Genomic DNA, 26,969 nt, shown 5'->3' on the forward strand with positions numbered 1-26,969 from the left:
ATCCATAATAAAACACCAGTCTCGCTAACAAAGCCACCAGTATGTCAAGCCTATTAACTTTTTCATCGTGTTGTATCTGTGTTCAGGCTCATCAGTATGCAACGATAAAGTAGAAATGTAAAAATGTATTAGTGGGTTTATGTCTGCCTGTGGTGTTGATGCTCTAAACTTCTGTTGTCAACAAACTGTTCACATAAAACAAACTTAATTTTGAAGTCAGTATTTGACATTTTCGTGAAAAGTAACGCTAAGGTTACTGAAAAAAAAAGATATGAATTAATCTGAAACTGTTGGACTATTGATTTGAAGTACAGCTTGTATGAACACTTTGAGTGCTAGAGAGGCCAGAAAGGTTTGAAAAAATGCCTTTATAATGTCTACTGGGCATAAAGAGTTAAAGTCTGTATGATATATTAGAACCCTATGTGCCTGCGTTGTCCGCAATTAAAGGTCATCTGAGCAAGTGAACTCCACCCAATGTAGGTTAACCAGATCTCGCCCTTTACTGTGTACAATTATAAAAAAGATATACTGCAAGAGAATAAAATTAGCTTTGGGTAATCTTTGTCTTCTCTTCCTTTCTGTTAAAAACATGGTGGATGTTGATGGAGGATGTTTTTTTGGCGAGGGAGTTGGTTCCCCCCCTAGCTTTGTGAAGAAAGCACCTGACGGCTATTTGTCTTTTATTGTTTTTTCTTTATGCAGTACTATATTCGGAATATATCTTTTCAAATAGCTGAACCTAACCTAGACATGTCAGGACAGGTTACTGTTTTAGATGTGTTAAAGTAGTGTGTAGAAATGATAGAGGAAGTCCACTGTAGGCTATTCGATATATGCTATAGGCATATATGGCTCGCCGTAATTGATAGTCGTGTATGTCATTAACTGGATGTTAACTGGGACATCAATTTGAGTTTCACGAAGGGTGGCCATGAGAGCCATTGTGTCAAAGACACATCTACATTTCATATAATGCCTACCATCATATCTAAAGTGTTACCCAGAGATATTCCTGAGTAATTGATTCATTCAAGTTCGTATGGCCTGCATATTTTATGGTAGCACTTAACATGTTACATGTATATGTGTGCTAAAAAACATGGCTGATATTGCCTGGTTTCTCTGTGGTAAATGGAGACACAAGATATATGGGAAGGCATGGCTGCCTGCCTTACCCAACTGTCGCCTTGTGATACTAAGGTTGAGAGGTGGCCACGTGAAAGCTGCAATGTTTTCCCTGGGACAATGCTGGGAGATCACAGGATCTCCCCAACCAGCAACAAGAATCATGTGTCTGCACTTATTACATTATTCCTACATCTGACATTTTTCTAAAAGTTTTGTTAAAGGAGTTGCTGACATACGATCAACGAGCTGTGACATTGACTTAGCTATCTCAAGTGAAAATGTATGCTATTAAAAGGCAGGAATTTATAGTACGTGATAAATTTTATGTACAGATAATGTTGCATGATGTGCTAGCACAGCAAAAAATACTGCTATACTCTCTGTGTTTCAATTACAGAACATTAAGTTGCTTTTAATTGCATAAAATCTATATAGCGGGGCTGCACAATTTTGTAGCCAAAATAATGGGATGCCACATCAAATGTCGCCAGGAAAACCAGTTGCATTACAAGAAGAGACCAGGCCCCTGGATATATAATGTCTGCCCCCCCAAACTCCCCTATGGGGAGCAGATCCAGAATGCTACCAGATTGCTCAAACAGCATACGTTTGGATAAAGTAGCATGTGCGCATACATTTGTGTTGCAACATTTTGCGTCGTATCAAATTATACTGCATGATACAAAAATAATCTTACTAAAATTTCACAACAGCCACTGATGATATTTATTTCCTTCCAAAGAATATTTGTTTACGAAAAAAGCATTAAATGTAACATAATAGTCCCGTTGTTCAGTGAATTTTGTTATTTTATAGCTCTGTATCTGTACGTCTTTAGGGAGTTAGTGCCGCGTCTGATGTTGAACATGTTTGCTAATAGCTTGTGTGAGAATCGACACTAGGTGGTTTCTAATTAGACACTCCCAGATGGTAAAGCAAAAGCAGCTGCAATCCCAGCTGGAAATGCAATGTATGAGATGCTTCTCCTGCTTTATGCGGTGGGGTCAATATGTTTTATTTGTAAGATTTACATTGAAGACTATTTCCGGCTTCCCATTCAGCAGTAGAATGTTGTCTGTCTTAAGACATTGTCATGCAGATAGTTATGTTGTAAATTTTAAAACAAGCCACTTGCGGAATTTATTTGTTTCTTAGAGTGATGCTTCTGCTTCTAGAAGTACAGTATTGAGAACGATTTAATTCAGTCCAAGCTGGGAATTCCTGCTCTGTGAGCCATAACACCTGCATCAGCAGAGTCAGGAGTTGTGACTCTGATGTACATTAACAGTTTGCTGCTGCTGCAGAAGGAGAAAACCAACAATACTACAAAAGTCACTTGCAATCCAACTTGTTTATGGTAAAGACAGTATAGCATATAGAAAGGTTACACTGTGAAGCCAAACACTACCAAAGAAAATATGCCATACATTACAATGTAATTGATGTTTTCTGAGAGGTTGAAGTATGCTACCTTCTGCCCTCAAGCCCTCACTTCTATAAGCTTGGTCTACAAGGTCCTATGAAAATGTGTTAAATGATACGCTATGACTGCTCAAAATGGATAGAAACATTTTGAAGCTACTTATCAAGTTGTAAGTAGTATCGTTTTGTAAGTGGTACAGCTGCCCCCTCCATGGCTGTCATCTTCGCTGATGTCATGAAGGCTGTTACTGCGTCCTATGGAGACTCTGAAGTCCTATATAGGATAAATGGAATGGTTGGGGAGATCAGACATCCCGATTGTAACTGGCCAATTGAGCAATGGTTGCACTGGGAGCGGGGGCTGATTGCCTACAAGGTAATTTGCCCCATGTTTTTTTTTTTTAAATTTAGTATGTGGCCCCTGTTCTAAGTTGACCTAGGCTAAGCTCTACTGCTTTAACTACTAAATTACTACATTACTGACATTCCTACAACTATACAGTATATGTTAATCAGATCCCACAATGGCATATTTTTCCTGTTCTTAATGGGCTTGAATTTGAAGCACACGGATTTCCTTTGGTATAAAGCAAACAGTGTTGTGCATGGCATCAGTTGCTCATGTGTAAATAGCTTTTATGAAGCCATTATTACTTCAGAAAGGGCTCATAATTCCCCCCCCCCCCGATACAACTGAAATGTCATTAAGTGTAACAACTTCTATACAATGGTGTCCTTTTCAGTTGCTTGACATATTTGAGTTACATTATTCAGGGCAGACTTATATTGCCAGAAGTTCAAACAGCTTAAAAGACTGCTGAATTTCCCCATTAAACTATGGTTATAGTGCTATTTATAACAAGACGTCAATGGATTCTTCATTCTTAAAGAAACTGGCATATGCACGTAGAGTTTGCAGAGGTTACCATAAGGCCCATCAAGTGTGTCAGGATTTCAATTTAAAGAATATAACAAGTGCCTGAAGATCATGAATTGTGATGAATCATTTTTCCTCAATTGAGAGCTGAAAACAGGGCAAATCAACCCAATTTCCATGTTCTACAAAAAAACATTTTTTATGGTAAAAGCTTGTCCTAAATGTGATCATGTGTGCCTGACCCTGATGTAAAATATAGATATAGAGAAATCATAACAGATGTCCATAAGCATTAGGTCCAAAGGCATTGCTCCCACTAAATCCTCCTCCAGATAACTATGCCAATAAGATTTTTTTTTTTAAAAGCCACTATAATGATGTGTGCACAATGTATTAGAAACCAAACATCAAATATGAATTACAGTTTAAATATTTAAAATCCTTTAGCACAAACAGCCATGGTCATTATTCATTGTTAATTTTTTACAAGAAGGGGAATTCTACCTCATTGCCTAACTCTGGATGTTTTTTTTTGATGTTCGTTCTTGCATAACCATTGAAAACATTTATAACACATTGTTATCATGTCTCAATGACAATCCCTACTGGTCCAAGCAGGGGGATTTCTTTGGGATGTGCATTTAGAATGGTACGTATGTGTACTTCTTGGTTTCTAATTCTTGGTTTCCTGACTGCTTAGGCCTACAGCTGTAACGAACACCTCAGCACACTACTTGGCCAGCTGTAAAATAAGGAAACACTTCTCCAGAACATACAACAGGAAAGGGCGAGAATGATGCCAAATTAGGAAAGTGATGTCAATTTTACATTTACATTCTATGGATATTGTGTCTCTTAGTATTGCTATCACACGCAAAATAATCAGTCTGAGGTATACATTTAGTAGACAAATGTAAACAATATATCAAGAGACATATTAACATATTTGAGCTGCCATTCTCCTTCTTCTCGTGTCCATTACACCTCTCCTCATTTCCTATTGCCTCTTCTCTTGCCCTAATGTCCCCTTTCCCCCTACTTATACACCAGTCAATAGCAGAAGATAATAGCGTACTATGTTGTTAAAGGCGGCTGACAGCAATATTCCATGTTGTTAACAGGTCATATGACCCATTGTAGTACAATAGTGCATAGCAGCATTATGAACTTCCAGGGTACCATCGGGATCATTCATAGTTGTATATGCTGCAAGGCTGCTTTTCTTATTTTGTCTCTTTTTAAAAGTTTTATTTTAGAATTATAATTAGGTTCCAAACCATGTCTACTATCTATATATTATGAAAAATTGACAGTGAATAGCACAGAAATGTAATGCATTGCATTACTTACTGTTAACCTAAACAACAAATAAAAGAAAATCTAAATGTACAGTATTAAATACGGTATTTAATTTTGACATTATTCCATTTTTTTTATTCTTACATGTGAAATAGAAAAAAGGGGGGTTAAATAAAATGTTCTCATTTTAATCTCCACTTTACATTTTAGTATAGATTTTGTAAACCTATTGATCTCTGACTTTATGCTGTTGCAAACCAGGCACTTAACATTCTGCACAGCACCTATTGCCAAAGACGAACAAACTGACAGTTCATAATAGAAAGCTTTTGAATATATACACAAATGCATTTATTATTATATTTCTTCAGCGTCTCGCCAAAAGCAGTTACAGATTCAGCAGAATTTCATATTTAGAAACACATGCTTTTTTTCAGTTGAAAGAGCAGAACTGGCAGAGTGTAAGCACCGAAAATCAAAGTTTATATTTTATTCAAAACACATACAGGGATTCCTGCCGAAAACAAATCTCACCTTGAATTTTGTAGCGTTTTATCGTGAAAATAAAACCACCAAATGTTGGTAATTCTGTTGTGTTGGGTATGCTTTCTTAACAGCAAGATGGTTCAACAGAAGGTTGCCCTTGAGTTGATTCATTAGTGGTAGCGTGTTCTAGAAAGGCATACTACAATTTGTATGCTGCGTCAACTGACAACCATTCATTTTTGGTCATTAATAGAAAAACGAGTTACGCCAAACCTCTTTTGTATTATGTTAAAATGAATAGTAGCCGGCACTTCATCTGTGTTTCTCTATAGAAACAGCATTCATTATCACACACACTATGTTGTCTAATGATACAAACTAAATATGTCAAGCCACTTTTTTATCTAGATTCTTGTCCTCATTGGAATTTGATTTATAATATATATATATATATATATATATATATATATATATATATATATATATATGTGTATATATATATATATGTATATATATATACTTGATTATAAATAATAGTAAACAAAGACAGAATTTGATGGCAAAAAGAACCATTTGGCCAATCTAGTTATTCCCTTTTTTGATAATATAAAGATTCAGGATAGCTTTGTGCCTATTCCAAGCATGTTTAAATTCCCTCACTTTATTAGCCTCTATCACTTTTGCTGGGAGGTAAGTAAAATGTCCTTACATCACATCTAAGCCTCTCACTCTCTAGTTGTAGATGATGACCTCGTGTTCTTACACTCTCCTCCTTTGTAATAAACTTCCATCCTGTACCTTGGTAAATTATCCTTTAAATTTAAATGTTTATATTGAGATCCCTTAGTCTTTCATAGTAATGTTTAGCGTGCAAACCATTTACCATTTTAGTAGCCCTCCTCTGAACTTCAAAATGTTAAAAGGACATGAGGTCTCTAGACCTGTACACAATACATTAAGGGGCCATATATCAGAAATTAATTACTCCCAAAATCTAATTATCTAAACTGTAGGCATTTGTATACATCACTCTAAAAATGCTGTTTTACAACCTATATGTCATAGGGGGCAAGAAGTATTACCTTGTAGCATCCCATTGCTCCCTTTGCCTAGTTATTAATTCCTATTAATAAAACCGCTGAAGCACTTAGTTTCTTATTAAACCAAATATGCCCAGTGTGGGAAATAAAACCAAATCCCTGTTTTTGGAACATTTCTTTAGCCATAAATTAAAATTGCAGAATCTAACATACTGTCTCCCATACACAGGTAAAACCTGTGCTACGGATCCTTACCTAGTTTACTGAATATGTCTGTTACCACACTGACCTCATTACATGACAAATTAGTCCCTTTATCAAACTCTCCTTCCTGTCTTGCCTTTTAAAAAGAAATAAAAAAATAAAAATGCTTATTCTATCTCTGTGAGCTGTAGCTCCAGAAATATACCAGTCATGGTTTCTACCATCATGGCCTCCCTCCAGAATAACACCTCTCAGTATAGAGTCCCCACAACAAACTTTTCTCAAAGGGGTTTACACTTCTTATATTTTCATGAGTAGATGCAGTCTTATCTCCTTATGTAGCTGGGTACGAGGTGTCAGAAACCTCTATAGCACTGTTGGGACATGTCTCAGGGCAATATTCTGAAAGGGCAGCAAATTAATTTGATAGCAGAAATGTGATAGACTGTGGGACATACTTCTTATCTACTACTGTCCAGAACCAACTGTAGTCCATCTGCCATTTCTAGGAAGTCTCCGAGGAAATAGCACCCGCTGATTGGAGTTGGAGAGTTTGTAAATCTCAGCCTTCAATTTATGAAGGTATGAAAAGAGAGAATTTGTTACAAGTTGTATAGCATTTCACACTTTTTATGCCATGTTATCTCCCATTATCATCTGTCTACCCATAGGTAGACTGTGTGAATAAACCAGGAGCCCTAAATGGGGAAAGTAACATAAAACTGGAAAAAAAAGGTAGTGGGCCAGATTAAATTTTGAGATTTAAATTCATCATATGTATTAGAATAGCAGTCCTGCAATCAGAAAACTGAATACAATTTATGTAAATATATGAGATTTATTAATGCATTACTGTTTTTATCTCGTTTTGTTCATTTGCCATCTATGGAAAAACTGCTCTTCAATTACTTCTGATAGATTTGCCTCTATACCAAGTAGTGTTTATAATCTTATACCCTCTGCAGGTCCTCGGGTAGTGGTGGTTGTTTGGATTGATAGCATACAGAAATTTAGGCTTCAACAAGACCCCTTTGATCCTGTTAGTATTTTAGAAATGAAAATGTTCAGGACTGGTTTTGCATTTTGTTGATTTTCCTATAATGTCAGATTATTTACATGATTTTTCAAAAAAAATCAAAGCTCTGTGTACATGAAAAAAGTCACTAAAACAAACTTTTGCGACAAAGATCTCTGCTTTGTAGATGTCTGGTGATGATATGACGGTGTCAGAAAACACAGTGCATCACAGTTGTTGGGTATGGGACTTCGAAGCCACAGATTAGTCATGGTGCCCATGCTGACCCCTGTTCACTGCTGAAACCGCCACAATGGGCACTTGAGCATAAGAACTGGACCATGGAGCAATGGCATCAGGATGCACTATGGGAAGAAGGCAAGCAGGCAGAAGCAGTGTGATGCTTTGGGCAGTGTTTGGGAAACCTGGGGTCCTGCCGTTCATGTGGATGTTACTTTAACATGTACCAAATACCTATGCATGTTGCAGACATTGTACAACCTTTTATGGACACGGTATTCCCTGATGGAATTGGCCTCTTTGAGCAGGATCCGCCCTGTCACAAAGCAAAAATGGTTCAGGAATGATTTGAGGAAGACAACAGCATGACCTCCAAATTCCCCAGATCTCATCTGTGCTGAACAAGCAAGTCTGATCCATGGAGGCCCCATCTTGCAACTTACAGGACTTAAAGGATCTCCTGCTAACGTCTTGGTGCCAGAGGTCTAGTGGAGTCCATGCCTTGACAGTGACCTACAGTGGTCTCCTCTTGATGCTCCCCTTTCTCATTATCTCTTCCAGTTCTCTTTATCTCAGCAATCCCTTTGCTCTGGATCTCTTCTCTTTTTTTCACTTTATTTCTCCATTCTGTTGCCTCCCTTTTGGTTTTTATCTCTTTGTTCTCTTTATCTTTCCATTTATCTCTCATTCTCTTTCTCTCCACTTTCTCTTTATCTCTCCCTTTTCTCCCATTACTCTTTTCCTCCTTAACACTACTTTGGTCTCTCTCCTTTCTTCTTCCTACCTTTCTTTCCTCTTTTATCTTTCCCCCTTTTCTTCGATTCCTCTTTTTCTTTATATCTCCTCTTTTTTATTTACCGCATATCTTCAATTTCTCTTTATCCCTCCTCAGATTTCACTCTCTCTTCTCCCTGTCTTCCCCACTTCTCATTATCACGCCCCCTTCTCACCATCCTACTTATTCTCATATCTCCCCTTTGTCTCATTATCTCTCGGTTTTCTCCCTATTTCTCATCTTATTTATTATTCTATTTGGCACACTTTCCCTCCTTACATCACACACCCCATAGCTTAGCTGTACATTTTTCTTTGCTGCTGCAGCAGGGTCATGTGACCTCACGTTATATCACCACGAGCTGTTTTTGCCTCCCTAGGCCAGTCTAAAATTGTTCACAATGGGCTGGTCAGACCTGGGCCAGATTAGACGAGTTTGGACCGGCCCCTGCAGCTGAGTGCTCTATGTATGCCTCTGGTGCTGGCGGCATTAGTTTGGGGCCAGTTCCCATAGTCCTGGATAAAGCATACTTTAGCCCCAGAGTCTCTGTTTGGGGCTATGAAGTTGAGATTCTGGGCTTCAGTCCTAGTAGCCTCCCCTAGCAACGCCCCTGCAATCAGGTTATTATCTATTTTTCACACTTTGATACACTAAGCCCATATAGATAGTTTGTGTTGTACAGAATTGCATACTGCTCTTTGTAGCTGCTGGTGTGTTTCACTGGGCACTGAGTTCTCATAATACCTTTATCTCATATGTAGCCACACACACCATTCTCTAGAAAGCAGTTGCTTAAAGATAAATATTTTCTCTGTGTAGATGGGTTTACCTTTAAACACTCAGGTTCTGTGAGGTGAAGAAAAACCTGCTAATCAGGATGGTGGCTGTTAAGAAAATGATCTAGTCATAGTTCCTCCTATTCAGTTTGGCATATACAGTGAAATAATAGGGACATTAAACAAAACAATGCATTGTGTTAACTTATGATTTTAAATATTGAAAAACAGATAATTTTGCTTACATAATACATTTTTTCTTATCATGATAAACTAGATGATAAACATTTCTATATATTAAAGGTGTCTAATAGATAATTGTCGAAACATTACCATTTAAAATAAATTTAAGATAAATGTTATATGCAGTGTGTAAAGAGGACTGGTGCCACCTAGAGTTAAACAAGAAATTAGCATTCTAAAATATCTACAAATAGTCAACATTTTTTTTACTGCTTTTCTGTTTATTTTTCATACACACAGAGAGGGAAAATATTGAGGGAGAAATTGGAAAATATAACTATAGAGATGCACAATACACAAAAAGACAGACACACAAAAAAATGCCTTCACTTTCACTGTGCATAAGAAATATTTAGCCCATCTAGTTTTCCTAGATTGCCAGAATAGTCCATGATTCTGTATGTTTTGCCCTTAGCCTTACATTCTAGCTTCTTTGTAGACATTCTTATGTCATGAATGTGTAAATTCCTTTACTGAATTAACCCAGAGTTCTCCCTCTTTTACAATATAAATCCATCCTGTAGTTTTTTTATATATATATATTTGTGTCTGTCAGTCATTCTGAAATACCCACTCTTTTGATTTTCCTCCATGCTATACATTTTGAGATTCTTGATATTTTCCTTTTGTAAAAAGACAAAACATTTTTATATGCCTTCCCTGCAATCTTTCTAGATGTTTTGTACTTTTCTGAAAATGCACTGAATTAGGTCCAGTCAACTCAGTACAAAGTGGCATTAACACCTCTTTCCCCATCTACCCCATGGTGGATCTCTACTTCTATTCTCTTGGCTTTTTTTTTAATTATCAAGTGAATTGTTTCTTATTTCTCAAAATCGAACTGAACCTGGCACATTCTTATACCTTCTACTCAGTCAGGAAAATAATTTGTATTTTTTTGGTCTGGTTAACTTTTCTCCTGGGATGTATACTGTGTTAAGTATATTTCTACTGTATGCAAAAGCCATGAGCCCCAATTCAGACTCTTGAGGCTTTCTTCCCCTGGGAGTCAAAGCCAGTTTTAGTCCTCACAAAAGGGATGTCGTCATACAGAAAATGTAGATTTTTGGATACTTTGCTATCTTAGACAGAATGTGCCTTATAGAGAAAAAATGTTGTTAACATCAATCTAACAGTAAATATGTAATTTATTTGCACATTATGATACTAGCAGAAAATATTACACACTTTTTCATTAATAATCATCAAAATCTACTAGAAACACTTTCACTAAGCTGTATTTGTGGAGATGGATTGCAGTTTACAAGCATAAAACCCAAGCCATTTAAATTTTAGAGCAGTCAATGAAAATATAATATATGTTGTTGTTGGTTAATCATATATTATGACTCATGTTTGTGTTGTGAGGCTCAATTTTAAGTACTACCCTTCTATGAAATATTTCATTCTTGTTATTCATGCACATGCTAGCAGTACTCTGTCAGCCTACATTACTGTTATTTTTTCGTAGTTCATTTTTTAAGTTAAAGCACACAAGGGCAATGTCAAAATCTTAAGTTATAGATGCATAAACACATACACAGCGCACTAAACAAAAGATGAAATTGCCATTGACATTTTTAAGGCAATGGATTCTGAGCAAGGCCTCCCTTTGCTGAACTTGAAAACTAATGATATGGCACGCTGACTTATACAACTACTTTCATTATTCTAAATAAAATCAAACCGTAGAAAACAAGCACATCCAAAACAAAGCGCTGTATGCTATGCATCTGATAAAGCATAGTATGAGTTATATGTCTTCTTGCTCAGAAGACAAGGACCTAATTCATCAAAGGTGGGGGGAAAAAGACCTTGATGGCAAAATGTTTTCCTGTGTTTTGATGAGCATTGTTTTTTATAAAGTTTATGTTAGGTAAAGTTAGTAGCTTCAACTCAAACATACACATCATGCTTCCCGACCACACAAAGCAATCTCAGCCACACATACCACACACTCACATGATCAGCTTATTAGTCTGTCTCAAGGTGCACTCATTCAATAGGAGCACTGAGTGCTACTACCACAGTGCCCATCTACAGGATATTGTTGGAGAGATGCAATCTGTCTTCCATATCCTTGCTTTAGAATGTTGCCAGTCATGCCATTGATCGCAAAGCTTTCTTTAATTTATTCTGCAGGCAGCCTTGTGGCCACTATGATCAGAGTTGTCATAAGCTGTTGGCTCCATTTTTAAAAACACTGCTCTACACTGAGCATGTTTTGTTTGTCAGAAAATATGTTTTATTAAGCTTTTTAATTTCTTACTGTAAGAAATGTAGCATTGTTTTTTCCAATTTGGGATACATTGGTTTTGGGGATTAGAACCCGACCCCCCACCCCCAGGATCGCTGTGTCCCTCAGCAGTGTCATGTGGTACAACAACAGTGAGTGAATTCTTCTAGGGTAGTCTGTAAGAAAACCATGTTTTCTCTTTTCCCATATATTCACATGAGGCATGAGTGAAACATGAGTGCTAGGAACATTTGTTTCTCATAATGTGACATAACTGTTAGGTCTTTCTGGAATCCTAGCCCGTTACATGAATGATCCAATAGAATTAGGAATATTCAAATATTGCCCATATACCTTCAACATTATACTCTAAGTGATATCGTAAAGAGGTATAAAAACTCATGTTTACAAGGGTGAGGTCTCTTTCTCCTCTTCCTCATGTCAACAACCTAGAGCATACAGCACCCAAGCTCCATTGTCCTGTTACGATTACCTGTCATTACTTAGTGCTGTATGTATGGTACTTTGTCCATAAAATACAATCTAGAATTCATAGAAGCTGTGATTTCGTCTTAACTTTGGTCACATAGACATTTAGATGATTAGACAAAAAAAATATCTAACATTTTCATCACAACTATTATTAATGTAAGGTAAGAAGACACACCACACTTAACTGTACTTTTCTTTCCTTCAGTAGACCCTAAATGGTATACCTTCCAAATCATGGTATGTTTTGCGGTAGATGTTAAGTGTTAATTTACTTTAGTCTCAGCCTGCATTTTCTGTCAAGTTTTATCGATTGTGTCTGAATGAACCTCTTTTAAATGTTATTGATGTTTTGTGGTGCATTTAAATACCAGAACAATTAATACATTGAATTGAACCATGAACAGCACCTTAACATGTTATTTTCATTAAACGTTAATATATTCTCAGTAAAGACGTATGGATCAGCTCATTAAGGTAACACGTCTCAGTTTGCAGTCTTTACAGACAAGTGTAGAAATAAACGAGTGTGATTAATATTATTTTATTGTTCTTAGGTGCCTATGTGCTTCAGGTCAAAGCTACTGATGCAGATGATCCTACATACGGAAACAGCGCCAGGGTGGTTTACAGTATTCTTCAGGGGCAGCCTTATTTTTCTATTGATCCTAAGACAGGTATTATGATTCAAATTTTTAATGTGCACCTAAATAAATAAACCATAGTCTGTGAAATTTTAACATTATTGGTTAATCGCCATGTGATTTTTTTTTTTTTTTTTACACGTTTCTCTAAATTCACAGGTATTTGGTCACATTAACAGCAAATCTTAATAATACTATTTTAAGTTAAGTAGTTTTAACATTGATAACCCGTTTAATTTTGCTTATGGTTACCTATTTAATACCTTCATAATTGTATTCACTCTGTTCCTCGCTTATTTTCCTATGTAAATTACCAGTATAAAATCTTATAAATCTTTTAAAATATCCCAAAATGCTATTCCCTTTTTTCTGTAGGTGTCATCAGAACAGCTTTACCAAACATGGACAGGGAAGTGAAGGAACAATATCAAGTCCTTATCCAGGCTAAGGACATGGGAGGACAACTGGGTGGACTAGCGGGAACTACTACTATCAATATCACGCTTACAGACGTCAATGATAATCCACCCAGATTTCCGAAGAGTAAGTTATGCGTTTCTTAAAATCCAGCATATATGTTGCCATATCTAGCCTTAGTTTAAATATATGAAGTAGGTTCTATTCAAATATACCATACAGCGCAAACAACAGAAAGGAAATGGCTTACTATGCAAGTTAAATATTTTACTAATTTTGTTGGACTGCAGAAGTGTGACTTCTGTCCATCTGGCTTCCTTAATATGCAGTTCATGTCAGTGAATATGGGTAGACATCTGTAATTACTAGCTCTTACCACTCCAGTTAGGCCAGATAACACATCTACAAGTCTACATGCAGCAGTGTGTACACTCATAAGAAACAAGACGACAATAGCAATTAAAGGGACAGCTTAATGCCCCTGATTCCCCCTTCTAAAGAAGAATGCATGTTAAAGTACTCTGTGTGTACTTTAATATACATTCTAACAAACCAAATGAAAAACATAAGACGTTCTAGCCCTGGTACAGCAGCTGCCCTATTTTTCCTTGGGTCAACATCAATAGGAACACTTGTCACACATGCCGCATATGCAAATCCATGGCTGGAGGTGACTATGGGGGGATAGGTCAATGGGACATATGCATATGGAGGGATTCTGCGTTATCCCCCATGTGTTTGCAAATTGGACGCCCGGAAATTTAAAGAGACCAAGCAGCTATCATATGTGTTAAAGTATAAATGGCTGGAGTGTAATAAAAAATGCTATTTCACAAGTGTGTTTTGTTTTTATTGCATGTATTTTGCTTTCTTCTGTGGAAAGACAAATTAGTCTACATTTCCATATAACTCAACCAAGAAATTAAATAGAACCAAACATGAAGGCTGAAGGTCAGCTTATGAAATATGAGTTTGCAATAAACTCAAGGTGAATTAATAGGGACTCCATAAGCTTACTGTCCTGCCTCTTCAAGTGGATTATGGATATGTATCACGTATAGATCAATACACTGTGATATAAATCAGGGGATGAAAAATGAAGGCAATTTATACTGGACTACTCATTCTAACACTAAATTTATAATGTTTGCTCAGTGTTTATTTCTCCTGTATTTTATCTGCCTTCTTTATTTTAATACTTTTAGGCCAAAATAAATATGTGAGAATTCTTGGAATGTTGATTTACCGGTATTTGTTTTACATCTATAAATAATATTGTAATACACAGTATATATATATATATATCTATATATATATATATATCTATATATATATCTATATATATATATATATAGATATATATATAGATCTATATATATATATAGATATATATACATATAAATTGCATGCATGTGTATATTAAGCACCATGGCTATTTTACAACACAGAGATGGACTTTCTTGATTTTGCGATGTCTTCCTTAAACCATAACTTCACTGTTTCCTATTAAGTATACCCATACAAAGTATATAGTAATGTTTTTAATTATTTTTCTGTGAAACCATAACATTTATTAGAACTAATATATGAAAAGTATGAACATTGGAAAAGAAAACATTTTCACAAATTAGCTTAATATTGACTTCCACAGAATAGGTGTCTTAGCTGAAGCAAAAACAGTTTATGTTCATCAACACTATTGAACTACAGTAATACCCTACAAGTTTGTAGGTTTCCCAAGGACAAAATTCTCAGTTACACACAAACCATTTTTTTCTCTTTCTAATGTCTTAATATGTTTGGGTTGGTATATAGTAAATTTTGTTATGTTATACTGGAAGGTGGTGTTTTTTGTAAACTGTTCACTTTTTTGCTAAGTTCCTTATTTTTTCATACCAGAGTTCAGATCCTGTTGTAGTCTTTGTAAACTCCAGGGATATGTCTAGTAACTAAAGGGTATTCACTGATGATGTCATTACAAGGTACATGCACTATATAACCAAAAATATATGGACATTTGACCAACACACCTATGTGAACTTGTTGGACTTCCCATTCTAAAACAATGGACATAAATATGTAGCCCCTCCGCTTTTGAGGGTTTAACAGCCTCTACTATTCTGAGAAGACTTTCCAACAGATTTTTGAGTGTGTCTGTGGGAATTTGTGCCAATTTGTTTGGTCAGACAACAATGTTGGATGAGAAGGCGTAGTTCGGAATCAGCATTCCTTATGTCCTTATGTCACGCTGGGAACTCCAGAGATCATGTTTACACTGCTACAGAATCCAGTGGCAGTGTATTTTAGAGCACTCCAGCTGATACTTGGCATTGTGCATATTGATGTTTGGCATGTGTGCAGCTGCTCGGCCATGGAAACCCATTTCATGAAGCTCCCGACACACAGCTCTTGTGCCCATGTTGGTTCCAGAGGCAATTTTTAACTCTGTAGTGAGTAATGTTACAGAGGACAGGCATTTTTTATGCGCCACTTCAGCACTCAGCACTCTGAGTATGTCAAATTTTGACTTATGTGCACCCAGCCACCCATGCAGAAGAAGCTTTAAAACATGCAGTGCTGGTAAGAATTAGAACATTATTTTGGGTAAAGGTTGAATGCCACAGTTATGTTCATATGTGACCTCCTTTTCTTTTAAAGCTTATTATTGCATGTTACTCTGAGGGCTATTAATCCCTTGATGACAACTGGCATTATGGGGTTACACGAGTATAGAAAGCAATCAAGCAATTACACGAGTGTAGAAAGCTGGTGTTGCTGCAAGATGGTGGTGCTCTCCAGACCCTCCTGATAACCATGAGCCAGTGCAAGTCAATTGAGCTCAGTGAACAGTTAAATAAAATTTAAAAAATATATTGAAAATGTAATGTAATACAATTTTAAAATAAAAAATATCCCAGTACTGTCACCATGACATCGTAAGTGGAATCATCCAGTTCAAAGAAAATATGTCCAAAAAATGTAAAAAAATAAAATTGGTGCTGTATCTTCCCAAAAATCCTGGCTTGAAAAGAGTTCCAATACCACCATTTGAAACGCCCTGGGGTTTGATGTGGGTAAAGTGAACTTCAAAGCTGTCCCAAATGGCACATGGGGACTGAATGACCGGTTTTGAAAAAATCGTTTTGAAATAGCAATATGCTACTGGGACGTATTGCCCTGTAACCTGCAAAAAAAGCAAATAAACATGAAGGCATTTGTAGATGAGTAAAAAAAAATTCAAACAAAAGTAAGAAGCTTTTTTTCTATTTTTATAGTAGATGATATGATTAAAATACTAGTATTTAAAGAAAGCACTTTTTGTCCTATAAACAAACAATACTGTATGTAACTTGTGTGTGTTCAGTAAATGAGAGAGACAGAAATTATAGCTAAGCCTGAACACCGCAGAAATGTTCCATTGTCAGAAAGGGTACAAAAAATATAAAAACAGCTCTGTTCTTTCTACATTCTTTAATGTCTATCCATAAACCAATCATTTGACTTCTCTTTGTGATATCAAAGTTAAACATATTTTCCCAAAGGTTTGAATGTTATCATCATAGCCTGTTTTGGTGGATCGGTATGTTTTCTGTAAAGGCAATTATAAGCCGTTTTTGAACATTTAAATCAATTGTATGGAATAATTAAAATGAGTCTGTAGTTTAAATGACTATGTTACTGTTTTTAAACCATTATGTGTGCATTTAAACATGTGTGAAATAGTCATAATAATAGAATTTAATAAGGGTAGGATATGTGAGCCAAATGTCTTTCCTGAGACCAAAGTCTGCTTATATGGTGTATTGCCAATAGCTTTTGCTGCAAATGTTAAATAAAATGACTACAGAATGTTGCCACAGATGCTAAACTATAACGTCTTCACTCATCAGGTATATTTCATTTAAAAGTACCAGAGAGTTCTCCGGTTGGGTTACCGATTGGTAGGATACGAGCTGTTGATCCTGACTTTGGGCGAAACGCAGAAATTGAATATAATATTGTTCCTGGAGATGGTGGAAACCTTTTTGACATCAAAACTGATAACGACACGCAAGAAGGAATATTATTTCTTAAAAGGGTAACTTTAACCACACAAGTATACAATTTTCATATATTATGAAAAGATATTGGCCATTAGTGGTCATTAAATAATTTAGTATCTCCAAATGCTGTAAATATATTGATCTTATTAAAATGCATTATGCATGTGGATATTATAATATGATCTTTCAATTATATTGTAAACAAATGCTATATATATGTTCATTACCGGTCAGAAAAAAATATACTTGCCGTTTTTACGGAAACATTGTTATTTTCACTGATTTTAGAACAGGAACAAGTAGTACAGGAGCATACAAATTGTAGACTGACAGAGATTGGGGAACAGATTGTTGATTGGGCTGTGCGCAAATGTTTTGTGAGTAAAAAAGTCTATGTCAAAGGGAATCAATAATTGTTAAGAAGCGGAACAAGAGAGATATTTAGTTTAGGGTGGAACGATCAAAATTTGGTATTGCTTGCAAAGTAAATGACAGCTCACTAATTTCAGTTGACTTCGTTGTGCATTAGTATTATATTTTAGATAACAAATATATATCCTTGAATTAATTATTATTTTTAGTGGACCGCAATACTTAGTATGTTATACTAATGGCAATGGCTCTTTAAGTCTTTGTTTTTATACTGACATAGCATGTGGCTGGGTATATACATCTGTGCTGCAGGTGCCACTCTGCAGCACCTGATCAGCCCGTGAAGCCCAGTTTGCCAGATAGCCAGTCCCGGACAGTTTTATTCTTTTATTTCATATTTTTCAGTTAGCAGAAAGTGAGGGTACATGTGGTATTGCGATTTAACAAAAGAAATATTTTTTTTAGACTAATAACACAAATACTAACACTCTATTAACTATAACATGCAATGGAATAATACAGATGATACTGTAAGATCTCACATTTCTATTTACCGGTACTTTCTTTGCAAGCAATTTAAAAGAGTAAGGCTCGTAGTGACATTTTCATATTAAGCCACTAGATGGCAGTGCTGGACAAAAAAATATCCAGATAGTTGTCTTATTTTTTGAGCTCTGGTGAAAAACATTTGTGCTGTAATTATTTTTCATCTAACAGCACAACCTACACATGGAAAGATACTCAGAAATACCAAACATATTTGAAATAACACCATAAAACAAAACCATTGTCATTATTGGACATTACTGCAAGATCTTTTAAGATCTTAATATTTTTCAAGTGGAGATTATTAATATGAGCAAATGAACCAATGTCTATGTACTCAGGTAAAAACAGAATCTTTTTATATCTTTAGCCACTGGATTTTGAAACAAAAAAAGCATACACATTTAAAGTTGAAGCTTCCAATGCACATCTGGATCATCATTTTAACTCTGTGGGACCTTTTAAAGACACTGCTACTGTGAAAATTAATGTCTTGGATGTGGATGAGCCTCCCGTGTTCAGCAAACCTTTCTACACAATGGAAGTCTATGAGGACACCCCCATTGGGACAATCATTGGAGCTGTTACAGCACAAGACCTTGATATCGGATCCAGCTCTGTAAGGTCTGTAACACATGACAACACGCTGCAACCGGCGTTTAATATTGTATTCGTTGTGCAGCTGTTTGGATTGTCCAAACTCCCCAGAAATACAATTACCTTGAGAAGGGCTTTAACAATTCTCAGTTTTAGTACTTAAGGAGACAGTGTAATGCTCCTGACAGCCCCAGTGAAAAAAGAATGAATATTAAAGTATTGTGTGAGTATTTTAATATGCATTCTTAAAAAAAAATTCAAGAAACTAATCTGTAGCAGGAAAGCACTCCTGTTGAAATCAATGGGAGCACTTTCCACTAAGGCACATTGGGGGCGTTTTATCAAGCCGCTGCTTACATCATTCCCTGAGCCAATGCTGGAGCTGACTGCAGGTAAAGATATAATATGCAGGGAGATGTGTTTCTGTAACTGCATGTAATCAAAGAGCTTCAGCGGCTTCTCTTATTGCTCAATCCCTGGAACATGTCTTCCTACTGTTGCAGTGAGAAAATCAGTTCACCTCCAGTACATTACTACTCATTTTAATAGTCTTTTTAGACAATGCTTACAGTGATATGTATATCTTCTCCCTTCATTTGTATCCAACAGATACTCTGTTGATAAGAAGACTGATATTGACAACAACTTTGTAGTTGATGCAAATGAGGGGACTGTTGCGACCAATGAGATACTGGACAGAGAAACAAATGCACAGTTTAATATATCTATAATTGCAAGTAAAGATAGTAAGTATAACTGCTGCTATAAGTATGTGAATATAACAATAGTAACATTTTAGATAACTATTATGTGTATATATATATATATATATATATATATATATATATATATATATATATATATATATATATATATATATGACTTTCCATTTGGGAGTAGCTATCATAACTTCTTGTTCTCAGGATGTGAATAGGTTTGGTGAACCAGAAAGATATCTGGAGTATGTTTCCCTCAGACCTCAGCTTCCTTAATGCTAAAATGCCCCTTATTTTTAAATCCGACACATCAAAAACAGTATGCTATACTAACCAAACTTCAAGGTATTTTTAATAAAGATTGTTTTATTATAAACCCTGTGTTTTAGCACAAAACACAAGCAATTCCTTGTTATTATTATTATTATTATTATTATTGGAATAGGATAGAACCAAATAAAAAGTTAAAATTGATACATATGACACCTTGAATGCTAACTGAAGAATAATAGATTGCAAGCTTTTGAGGGTACCTAAAATAATATGCATGGAAAAAATGTAAATGAAAAACATATCCCTAATTTCAAGGTGGCATTATGTCTATCCCATGCATGTTTAAATTCCATTACTGATTTACTATCTACCATTTCTTTTCTGAAGGAACATCTGAAGGATATTCCATTTATGTACCACCCTCACAGAAGTAAAATGTAGACTTTTTTGTTTTGTTTTTGGACAACAAATGTATTTTAATGCCTTTTCAGTATGGATGAAATGTGGAGGGGGGGGCTTTTTACATTAATTCAAATTCTTTCTCACACTCACTCTCACATTATCTCACACCCAATGTCTCACTAGCTTCTCCAACAACCACTTCCATGTCTCCTTCCATTTTTAAGATTCTTTTAAAACAAGTAAGCGTTCCAGTTGATATTTTAAATGAGGCAATGAGGAAATATTTCACACGATTAAAGAACTACATCTGGAAAAGGCTTCAATACTTAGTACTAAGAATGATGCTTCCAATGCTGTGTTTAGTTGCAAAAGTGTTACATTCAGCAGACTAGGTAGAAGTACCTTAAAGGCTGTTATCAGTTATTAAAGAATTATTACACACAAAGTGCCTTGCTCTCTCCCAGATATTGAATTCAGATAAAATGATATCTTAACCCCTTAATGACAAAGCCCGTACATATACGGGCTCAAAATGCATTGTTTTCAACGGGTTTAGGGACCGCCCATTGTCCTTAAGGGGTTAAGATGCGGACAACAAACTATTAAGCAAGATAAACACGAGACATTTGAGAGAAAACCCCTACTGAGATCCAATATAAAACAGTACTCTGTTTCGAACATCTAACAAATGTGTCGGGGCTTGACTAATGTTTGCAGACCCGTGCAACCTATACAGTGTGTATCGCTGCAAGGCATTCTGCATTGATGTTAAATGCGATTTCAACACATTTATTTTGTACAACTAGCGATGCAGTTTTCAGTGAACTTTAGAACTTGTTTTACTTATAAGTATGTTGTTACATTTTAAGTAAGGCTTGATAAAAATGTTACTCGACAAAGGAACACATTTCTTCTAGAAAATACAGCTGAAAGGCAAATCACGAAGCAACGCTTTGCACTAAATATTAATGTGAGTTTTGCCTCCAGATGAAGATATTATTATATGTCAGAAGTTTTGCCGCAGCGTTGCCAAGTGTTTTACTGACATACTTTTTATTCGCAAACTGCACTTGACAGCTACAGACCAAAACCTATTTTACCAGACGTAAAATATTCATGATAATGACAGATGGGATCTATTCTTTTTTGTAACACTAGCTGTCTGCTAAGTTATTTTTTTAGCAGTCTCATATTTGCATGATGTTTCTGAAAAAGAAAATGCTTGTAAATGAAAGTAGAATAGGGTACATCTAATGTATGAAGCAATACATCTTTCATAATAGTTGATCACACCACAGTCACTTTACCAAACTTACCTTAGATAGTGGAATCAGTCCATACATTGGAATCCCCATTAGTTGCTTAAGACACATATTTTAATTGAAAATCAGATGTTATAAAAATAAATTATATATATATATATATATATATATATATATATATATATATATATATATGTAGGTAGAACCTATTTTGTTATAAATAATCATGTGAGTTGCACACTAGCGATACGATGATATATATATATATATATATATATATATATATATATTTCTATATTTTTTTTATTATTATTTCTATATTATTTTTTTTATATACACTATCTTTCCAGTATTTAATTGCAACCTCATAACAAAAGTGGCATCATAAGAATAAATACCACAGCATACGAAAGAACAATAAGGCAGTATGCAAGAAGGCATGGCACACGCAGTAACCTTTACGCTAAATGATGCCATTCTCAATCCATACCTGTGGAGAGCTTGTTAAATTGTATAAACACAGTCAAGCATCATTAAAGTGGCTGCCAACGGTGAGCACAGTACATGCAGGCATGTACAGAAAAAAGTAAAACAAAGTAACAATAAAACATGTAAACACTTGGTTGAGACAAAAAGGATCAATTCTGATAGAATAAAAAATTAAACAAACTATACATGAACATATGAGAATCACCAAATAATGGATACCTTAGATTTAAATATTGAGAAGATCTGTAAAACAAAATGCATCTGTAATGTCCACAATACTGATCCTTACATGTAAGTCCATGCACAATATCCAAAGCATTAATATTCTGCATCAAATCCACCAGGGTGATACTCCCAAAGATCCTGAATCAATAAAGAGTTCATGTATCACGTAGATAAATACTCATTGGTCTGCCATAAGGCATAATTCCCTCAAAGTGGTGTTATATCGAATCACATATCAAAGTAAAGGTGTCTGATTTCAAACTAGGGTTTCTTAAGAGTGTCTGGATAAATTGCATGCAAAACTCATAATCTATTAATAATGTTTATCCATTTGTCATCTAATTATGTATTTACTTCCAGAAGAACGTCTAAAAATGAGATATACGAGTATATTGTAAAGTGAAAACAATCGTCTACATCTTGGTATCCAAATATATTTTGTAGGATTGTAATACTTCTAGAGGCTCAGAACAAAAAAAAAGAAAATGCTGTTGATATAAGTCTGCCAGGATGACACATTATAAACAAATGTTCCACCATAAAAAGATTAGAACATGGTGCCACATTGAACCTCATGGTGTATTACATTTATTTACATAGCGCCAACAGATTCTGTAGGGTTTGTAACAATAAGAGGCAGTGAAAATAAATGGTTTTAAATAACACACTTTAACACATAAAAGGAAAAGAGGGCTCTGCTCTTACGAGCTTACAATCTAGTCAGTGGTTGAGCGGTAAGTAAAACAGTGAAACAGGACTTCTTGGATAGGAATGAGTTGATTGAACCAATGATGATCTGTAGATGTTGTTGATCATTCCGATGGCCCTCTACCCTAGAGAAGGGGTACAGCCCATGTGAAATACTGAATACAAGAGGGTAAAGATGGTAGTGTCCTGAATTTAAAGATAAAACGTACCCTCAAAGCAAAAGTATTACAACGGTCACACGGTCCTTGAGATACATAGAGGCCTCTTTGATAAAGAGTAGATAAAAAAAAAAATAGATAATATAGCTTCAATGTCCTCTTCATGGGGAATACTGTTCATGTTAAGAACGTCCCCAGTGTTGGAATATGATATTCTTTGTGCAGAGACATTCCATTATATACGTTTATACTTACCTGGCCCTTGTTTATTTTTTTTCATTACATCAGTACTTGTCTTTGTACTTATGGTGTTGCTTTTAAATACTTTTTGTTGTTTTATTGGACTTGTTTAACTTTCATTTTGAGGAAACGCATGAGCTATGATGGTAAAGTTGTGTGATGGTTTTCTGCCATGTCGATGTTGGGTACTGTTAATACATGTATTAAAACAAGCGCGTCACAATTACGCATTGATTCCTGCACTTTGAGATCAGCGTTCTTTACTGTAATGTTGGGGCTGTTTATATGTTACAGCATGAATTTTTAGGATGCCACTTTTGTTATTAGGTTGTGGCACCATCTTGTGGTTGCTAGGCAATTTGTATCATGATGTACACTTAGTTTGGACTCTTATACACCTTCTTATCTAAACTATTTTGGTCAGTTTTTTTAGATTGTGTGTTTCCACAAATAACTTCCTTTAAGCCATTTTGTTAACATTTGTTTTATCCTGTATAACCTGGTATTACTTTTTCAGGTAATCGACAGTTAACAAGCTCTGTCCGAATTGTAATTAATGTGTTGGATGTAAATGAGTTCCCCCCAGAAGTTGCTGTACCATATGAGGTGTCAGTATGTGAAACTGCAAAAGCTGGACAGGTATGATGTCAATGTTCAGAATTATGGGTGATGATGTAAGATGGCGGTATAACGTACATGTTATATATTTTATGAGATGGATTCCAGCAGCTGAGGTATTAATACATGCTCTCACTCAAAGGCCAAGAGAAAAAAATATTTAAATTATTCAACCTAACCCTATGGATGAGTTATATTAAAGTAAATCATCATATATGCAGTAGGAAATTCTCAATGTTGAAAAAAACACAGCAGAAACTCAGGGATGCATTTACCCTGAAGTTGCTAGATAGTTGTAAAAGATTGCTGGAGGGGGTGCATCGACAGCGCAGCTTTGGATGAACCTTGCCCCCCATCTAAGGGGTAGGAGTGGTATCCAGGTTTTTTTTTTAGATTACATTGTAGTTTATGCAAATGTGTTATCACTGACATGAACTTGACTATAATTGCAACATTTGCAAATAACTTATATATTAATAAACAAAAAGCGACTCAACTCGACTCACCACCCATCTTTTAGCGCATAGACCCCATTAAATATATAAGCACTGGTATAGCACGTTGCTTTGAAATCTGCTCGATAATGCCTTTAATCGAATTGGAAGTATAAGCAGGACAGCTAAAGAAAAATAACTGCAGCATCTCCAGTTCATACTTTAAATTATCTTTAAGGATAGCTCTGTCAGTTATAGCTGGAAATGTTCTTTAAATTGTAAACAGCTTTCTTCCTGCTGCTTTGTTCCTGTCATTTTTCATGCTAAAAGCCTAACCTATCCCAGAACCGATATTATTCTAGCTTTTGAAGAAGCCTACCATAAGTAGTGTTTACATGAAAAGTAAAATGCTCTCTATGTGGTTTTGTTCAGATCATCCAGATTATTGGTGCCACTGACAAAGATATGTCACCTGCAGGGCAGACTTTCTCATTCAGGCTACCACCCGATGCTTCTACAAACCCCAATTTTACCATCCATGACTACAAAAGTAAGTATTCTGATTATATACATTTTTGCTGTGCGGAAATAGCACTACACAATAATGATTCATGGAACAATCAAATGGATTTGATGTATGTTTCTCCCCACTAAAATATGTTGTTTATTCCACAGCATATTCTTTGGACTTTGGAGATAGAATTCTATTTCCGATAACCTTAGGACAAAACACATAAGTTATGAATCCAGGTTAGGTATTTAGTAGTTTTTTAAGATTTTCTTAGTTTACACTCAAAGTCAACTAATATACCATGATATGGAATTGTATGGCGGATATTGGAACCATGATATGGAATTGTATGGCGGATATTGGAACCATGATATGGAATTGTATGGAGGATATTGGAACCATGATATGGAATTGTATGGGGGATATTGGAACCATGATATGGAATTGTATGGGGGATATTGGAACTAGGGCTGCAACAACTAATCGATAAAATCGATAATAATCGATAATGAAATTTGTTGGCAACGAATTTCATTATCGATTAGTTGAATCGATTATTATCGATTATAAAATGAGGGTTTTTTCAGAGCAAACGCTCTGAAAAATCCCCCTCATTATATAATAGTTTAGTCTGACTCACTGTCTCACAGCAGCAGCTCCTACTTACTCCCCCTCCCTGTAATCACTGTGACAACTGGCCCCGCCCCTTCCTTCTCCAGGCCAGAACCACATGGCTGTGACACTCATCTAACTGTAAGTATATGTGTATGTGTATATATATATATATATATATATATGTATGTGTGTATATATATATATATATATTTGGGCTACTGAAAGTTAGGGGAGGTGGGGGTTAATTTAAGGGCAGTTATGGTTAGTGGGGTGTTTAGGGTTAATTTAGGGGCAGTTATGGTTAATTGGGTGTTTAGGGTTAATTTAGGGGCAGTTATGTTAATAGGGTGTTTAGGGTTAATTTAGGAGCAATTGTGGTTAATGGTGTGTTTAGGGTTAATTTAGGGGATGCTGTGGTTAAGGCGGTGTTAAGGGTTAATTTAGGGGCAGTTATGGTTAATGGGGAGTTTAGGGTTAATTTAGGGGAATCTAAATCCTGGGGGCAGTGAAGTGACATATCTGGGGGTATAAGGTATATACAGTATATAAGGCATATGTGGGGAAGGCAGTGTGGCATGTCTGGGGAGGACGGAGTGGTGTATCAGGTTGTATAAGGCATATCTGGGGGTAGAGTGGCATATCTGGGGGTAGAGAAGTGGCATGTCTGGGAGGCAGGGTGGCATGTCTGGGGAGGATGGAGTGGGGTATCAGGGGATATAAGGCGTATCAGGCACAGTGGCAGATGTGGGAGGCAGCGTGGAGTGGCAGATGTGGGAGGCAGCGTGGCATATGTGGGAGGCAGCATGGCATATGTGGGAGGCAGCATGGCGTGGCATATGTGGGGAGGGCAGGGCATATGTGGGGAGTGGCATGTCTGGGGAGGATGGAGTGGTGTTTCAGGGGGTATAAGGCGTATCAGGCACAGTGGCATGTGGGGGGTAGAGTGGAGTGGCAGATGTGGGAGGCAGCGTGGCGTGGCAGATGTGGGAGGCAGCGTGGCGTGGCAGATGTGGGAGGCAGCGTGGCGTGGCAGATGTGGGAGGCAGCGTGGAGTGGCATATGTGGGAGGCAGCGTGGTGTGGTATATGTGGGAGGCAGCGTGGAGTGCTGTGGTAGGCAGCGTGGCATATGTGGGGGGGCAGCATGGCATGTCTGGGAGGCAGCGTAGCAAGCCTGGGCTCAAATGTGCATATATTGAGGGGCTGGTTGGGAAATAAAGACAAGAAATGTATTATCAAAGTTTTTTTATTCTGCTGTTTGTATTTAACATCATTTGTTTAGTAAATTATTTTAAATAAATGAAAAATTTACATTCATTTTTTTTATCCGATTAATCGATTAATCGAAAAAATAATCAGCCAACTAATCGATTATTAAAATAATCGTTAGTTGCAGCCCTAATTGGAACCATGATATGGAATTGTATGGCGGATATTGGAACCATGATATGGAATTGTATGGGGGAT

At 36.1% G+C, this 26,969-nt stretch overlaps 1 protein-coding gene across 1 annotated transcript in view; it reads left to right on the forward strand.

Annotated features, from left to right (window-relative positions):
• The window catches only part of CDH12 (cadherin 12), a 75,729-nt gene that overhangs the window by 44,364 nt on the left and 4,396 nt on the right, over positions 1-26,969 (forward strand). Inside the window, exons 3-9 of the mRNA XM_053466514.1 lie at positions 12,791-12,910; positions 13,253-13,420; positions 17,185-17,372; positions 18,626-18,879; positions 19,462-19,598; positions 23,843-23,964; positions 24,810-24,927. Of these exons, the coding sequence (XP_053322489.1) occupies positions 12,791-12,910; positions 13,253-13,420; positions 17,185-17,372; positions 18,626-18,879; positions 19,462-19,598; positions 23,843-23,964; positions 24,810-24,927 (1,107 nt within the window). The remainder of the gene's footprint in view (positions 1-12,790; positions 12,911-13,252; positions 13,421-17,184; positions 17,373-18,625; positions 18,880-19,461; positions 19,599-23,842; positions 23,965-24,809; positions 24,928-26,969) is intronic.

Source organism: Spea bombifrons, chromosome 5 (genome assembly GCF_027358695.1).
Source record: "Spea bombifrons isolate aSpeBom1 chromosome 5, aSpeBom1.2.pri, whole genome shotgun sequence".
NCBI lineage: Eukaryota > Metazoa > Chordata > Amphibia > Anura > Pelobatidae > Spea > Spea bombifrons.